This window comes from Neopelma chrysocephalum, unplaced genomic scaffold, assembly GCF_003984885.1.
Source record: "Neopelma chrysocephalum unplaced genomic scaffold, ASM398488v2 Primary Assembly neopelma1_97116, whole genome shotgun sequence".
In the NCBI taxonomy this organism is placed as follows: domain Eukaryota; kingdom Metazoa; phylum Chordata; class Aves; order Passeriformes; family Pipridae; genus Neopelma; species Neopelma chrysocephalum.
Genome location: NW_020925758.1, coordinates 3,639,563 through 3,644,417, shown reverse-complemented (window position 1 = coordinate 3,644,417; position 4,855 = coordinate 3,639,563). Strand labels below are relative to the sequence as shown.

Here is a 4,855-nt window from a genome sequence, read left to right as displayed (position 1 = left end):
GTCCAAAACCACCCCTCATGAATTTATTCCAGCTCCAGGTGTCCAAACCCACCCCTCATGGATTTATTCTGGCTCCAGGTGTCCAAAACCACCCCTCATGAATTTATTCCAGCTCCAGATGCTTGAGCATCCTTTTTCCTTTACTAACTGCGCCCAGCGCGCTGAGCCGACCTCTCTGTGCCCAGGGAAGAGAATTTGCTCACCAGGAACCCCAACCTCTATTTTTAAGCGCCGTCCAACACCACCCCGGCTCCGTGCCTTCACTCAGGGCTGCTGCTTTTCCCCCTTCTTCACGGGAATCTCTATTGTCATGAAGTCCTCGGCCAGCGTCACCTCTTGGCCCCCCAGCGCCGCCTCCGCCTGCCTCCCCAGCTCGGCCACGTCCGCCTCCCCCTCCCTGGCCTGCCCGGCCGGCTTGTACCTCTGGCTGAAGTGGGTCAGGACCAGCCTCCTGGCCCGGCACAGCCTGGCGAAACCCGCTGCCATCCCGGGGGTGCTGTGCCCGTGCTCCCTGGCCTTCTCCCGCTGGGCGTCGTCCAGCGTGGCCTCGTGCACCAGCAGGTCGGCGCCGCGGCAGAGCCGCGCGGCCGCGTCCCCCACGGCCCCCGAGCAGTCCCCCAGGATGCACACCTTCCTGCCGGGAACGGGCTCTCCCAGGACGTCGCGGGGAGAGATCCTCGCTCCGTTTTCCAGCACGACTGGAGTCCCGCCCTTCAGCTTCCCGTACAGAGGGCCCGGCTGGACTCCTGGCGGGCGAAAAGGTGAAAAAGAGCCCATAAATAATAATAATAATAATAGCTACACTGTAAGTAAGTGTATGGTGTGTCAGGTTTAAACAAAGATCACTTGGAATGTGCTACATACAGAGCTGGCTCGCTGAAAAAAAACCATGATGTCAGTATAAAAAAATCGACCAATATTTGACTTTTTTTGTACGAATAAAGAGCCTGTCACATTAGCAGGGAACACGTCTGAAGAAAACCACAGAAACGTGGCAGGGATTTTAAGGGTCATCTTGTTCCACCCCCCTGCCATGGGCAGGGACACCTTCCACTATCCCAGGTTGCTCCAAGCCCCGTCCAACCTGGCCTTGGACACTTCCAGGGATCCAGGGGCAGCCACAGCTGCTCTGGGCAACTATAAAAAAATAAAAAAAAAGCTATATTTTTCTCACTGAAGTCAACAATGCCAAGCAAACACACTGGCCACACATTTTCCTGAAAGCCACGTCGAGCTTTTTAAACCTCGTCCCCTGAACTTCCTTGCTCTTCCCATTGTGAAAACGGGAAATTAACGCAGCGTTAATTGGCATTAGCGTCACGCACCCATCCAGAACCCTGCGTGGCTGCGGAGCATTACAACGCCTGCGATGGAAAACTGAATTAAAAGAGATTATGGAGACGGACAGCAGCTCTGGAAGGGGTGGTGACAAAAAGATTCCAGCTGCCAGGAAACCCGGCGGCTGCGTTACGCTTGCCAAAAAATCAAGAGTCACCGCTTGGACACACGCAATCAGGCATTAAAAAAAAAACAAAACAACCAAAAAAATATAAAAAAAAAAACAGAAGAGGAAAGGTAAGTCCAAGTAGTTACCAAGGTCTTTCAGTTTCTGCACGTTGAGCCTCCCAGGCCGGGGCTTCTCCTCCAGCACGAAGCCGAAGGAAGGGACGCGGTGGAAGAGGCGGAACGCCCTCAGCACCAGCTGCTCGTCCTCCTCCAGCAGGTAGGAGCCCTCTCCTGGATCCAGGTGCAGCGTTCTCCCCCCGGGACCCCGGGGAGGAGCCTCACCCCCGTCCCAGTGCGAGAAGTCCCTGAATTCCTCGTCGGGGCACTGGTCCCGCGTGGGCACCAGCTCGTGGACGGCGTAGGGGAAGAGGAGCTGGGAGTGGGACAGCTCCAGGCTCCGCCACAGGAAGCTCCTCAGCCCCAGCGGCCCATAAATGTCCACGGGCGGCTTGTTTGGGTCGGGGCTGCTCTGCAGGCTGAGCGTGCACAGCAGGCCGGGCAGCCCGAAAAAGTGGTCGCCGTGGAGGTGGGTGATGAAAATCTTGGTGATTCTGCCTGTCGGGGGTCGGAGCGGCGGGGAGGGATAAAACAAAAAAGGGAAAAAGACAGGGAGATAAACAAACAAGGTTTAACGACTCAGAAACAATCAGGGTTTCAATTAAATTTTAAAATTAATTTGATTTTAAAATTAAAACAAAGCCGGCGCTCGAGAAACAAACCCCGAACCAGAGGGCGGCACAGAACTCGATGGTGACATCTGTTAAAAATGCAAAGAAGTGCTGGGAAGAAGCAATTGGGCTCCCACGTGTCACAGGAGAGCTCCAGGCTAACGAGGAAACACGTCGTGGAGCTTGTGCTTGCTCCTCGTTTCGAACGTGGCATGTGAAAGGAACGCAGTTTAAAAGCAACAAAAAAGGGAAAAGCACTCGAGTTTTGGGTTCAAAGTCTTTCCTGCTGTTCCTGACGGGTGAAAAAGGGCACTGAAAACACCTGGGCTTTGTTTTGTGTCTGAGCTGCCTCACTCCAGCTCTCGGGTGCTGGGGCCTGGGTTAAAAAAGCCCAGGATTTTCTCTCGTTACAGGTTCTTTAATCAGGGCTGCCTCAGCCTGCCCTGCTGAGTTCCCACCTCCACATCTTCCCCAGAACTAAGCGAGAGGAAGGACAGAAGGACCTCCTCCTTTCGCTTTAGCGAAATTAAATCTGGCAAAACTTAGTAAAAATCAGTAAACTCGGTAAAAATCAGCCCATCCACCTGCCACCAAATCCCCTTCGTGTTTTGGAGGAGCGGGAGCCCGGGTTTCTGCCTGCGACTGACAATTCATCTTCATTACTCGGGAGCCAGGAATCTGTGAAAGCACAGGGACTGCAGGCGAGTCCCGTTCCCAATTTATCTGCCGAGCCATAAAAGTCACCACAGACACACAACAGCCTCGCTCGGGAGGAAAAAAAGCACAATTTTTGCCCGTGGGATGGCACAGGGCGGGTTTTTCCCGGAGCTGCCTCCGCGCGAACAACAGACTTTGCTCAAAGTTTTCAAAGCCGGGCTGTGATCCCCGCCCTTGGAATCACAGAGCCCCGGAAATCAGACCCAGGAGGGTCTGGTTCTGGAGCACGGGTTGTGGTCGCTGCACACAGCAGGTCCAGCAGCGGGGCAGCCCCCTTCAGACATTCAAACGCCCCGAGGACGAGGCGTTTCGTTTCGGATCTCGCTCCAAACTTTTCTCCCCCCCCCCCCCCCCAAAAAAAAAAAACAAACCACCCGCCCCTCGGCAGCAGCACAGACCTGCCCTGAGGTGGCTCCTCATGAGCTGTGTCTGGGTGCCCTCCCCGCAGTCGAAGAGCCAGCACTCCCCTTCCCGGCGCAGCACCAGCGCCGACGCCCCTCTGGTGGGAGAGGGGTACGCCGAGCCCGTGCCCAGGAAGGTTATCTCCATGGACATCCTGGACCGCCTGGAAGAGAGATTTGTGAGCTGATGAACCGTCAGGCACCGATTTCTGTGCTCTGCCGAGCAGGGACGGGATGCTGGGAATGGCCTGGAGCTGTGTCAGGGCAGGGTTTCAGGCTGGATCTCAGGGAAAGGTTCTTCCCCCAGGGCAGTGGGCACAGCACTGAGGCTGACAGAGCTCCAGGAGCGTTTGGATGATCCTCTCAGGGACAGGGCAGGGTTGTTGGGGTGTCCTGTGCGGGGCCAGGAGCTGGACTGGGTGATCCCTGTGGGTTCCTGGACTGGGTGATCCCCGTGGGTTCCTGGACTGGATGATCCCTGTGGGATCCTGGACTGGATGATCCCTGTGGGTTCCTGGACTGGGTGATCCCTGTGGGTTCCTGGACTGGATGATCCCTGTGGGTTCCTGGACTGGGTGATCCCTGTGGGTTCCTGGACTGGGTGATCCCTGTGGGTTCCTGGACTGGGTGATCCCTGTGGGTTCCTGGACTGGGTGATCCCCGTGGGTTCCTGGACTGGATGATCCCTGTGGGTTCCCGGACTGGGTGATCCCTGTGGGTTCCCGGACTGGGTGATCCCTGTGGGTTCCTGGACTGGATGATCCCTGTGGATTCCTGGACTGGATGATCCCTGTGGGTTCCCGGACTGGGTGATCCCTGTGGGTTCCTGGACTGGATGATCCCCAGGGGTTCCTGGACTGGGTGATCCCCGTGGGTTCCTGGACTGGATGATCCCTGTGGGTTCCTGGACTGGGTGATCCCTGTGGGTTCCTGGACTGGGTGATCCCCGTGGGTTCCTGGACTGGGTGATCCCTGTGGGTTCCCAGACTGGGTGATCCCTGTGGGTTCCTGGACTGGGTGATCCCTGTGGGTTCCCGGACTGGGTGATCCCTGTGGGTTCCTGGACTGGATGATCCCCGTGGGTTCCTGGACTGGGTGATCCCCGTGGATTCCTGGACTGGATGATCCCTGTAGGTTCCTGGACTGGGTGATCCCTGTGGGTTCCTGGACTGGGTGATCCCCGTGGGTTCCTGGACTGGGTGATCCCTGTGGGTTCCTGGACTGGGTGATCCCCGTGGGTTCCTGGACTGGGTGATCCCCGTGGGTTCCTGGACTGGATGATCCCCGTGGATTCCTGGACTGGGTGATCCCTGGGGGTTCCTGGACTGGGTGATCCCTGGGGGTTCCTGGACTGGATGATCCCTGGGGGTTCCCGGACTGGATGATCCCTGTGGGTTCCCAGACTGGATGATCCCCGTGGGTTCCTGGACTGGATGATCCCCGTGGATTCCTGGACTGGGTGATCCCCGTGGGTTCCTGGACTGGATGATCCCTGTGGGTTCCTGGACTGGATGATCCCTGTGGGTTCCTGGACTGGGTGATCCCCGTGGGTTCCTGGACTGG

The 4,855-nt window shown here is 57.1% G+C and overlaps 1 protein-coding gene across 1 annotated transcript; it reads right to left on the bottom strand.

Annotated features, from left to right (window-relative positions):
• Window positions 1–148: 148 nt before the first annotated feature.
• ELAC1 (elaC ribonuclease Z 1) lies at window positions 149–3,591 on the bottom strand. The gene is made up of 3 exons (XM_027671700.1): window positions 3,290–3,591; window positions 1,594–2,061; window positions 149–746 (listed from the first exon to the last, which is right to left on the bottom strand). The coding sequence occupies exons 1-3, from the start codon at window positions 3,444–3,446 to the stop codon at window positions 265–267; spliced, it is 1,107 nt and encodes a 368-aa protein (XP_027527501.1). The 5' UTR covers window positions 3,447–3,591; the 3' UTR covers window positions 149–264.
• Window positions 3,592–4,855: the final 1,264 nt, after the last annotated feature.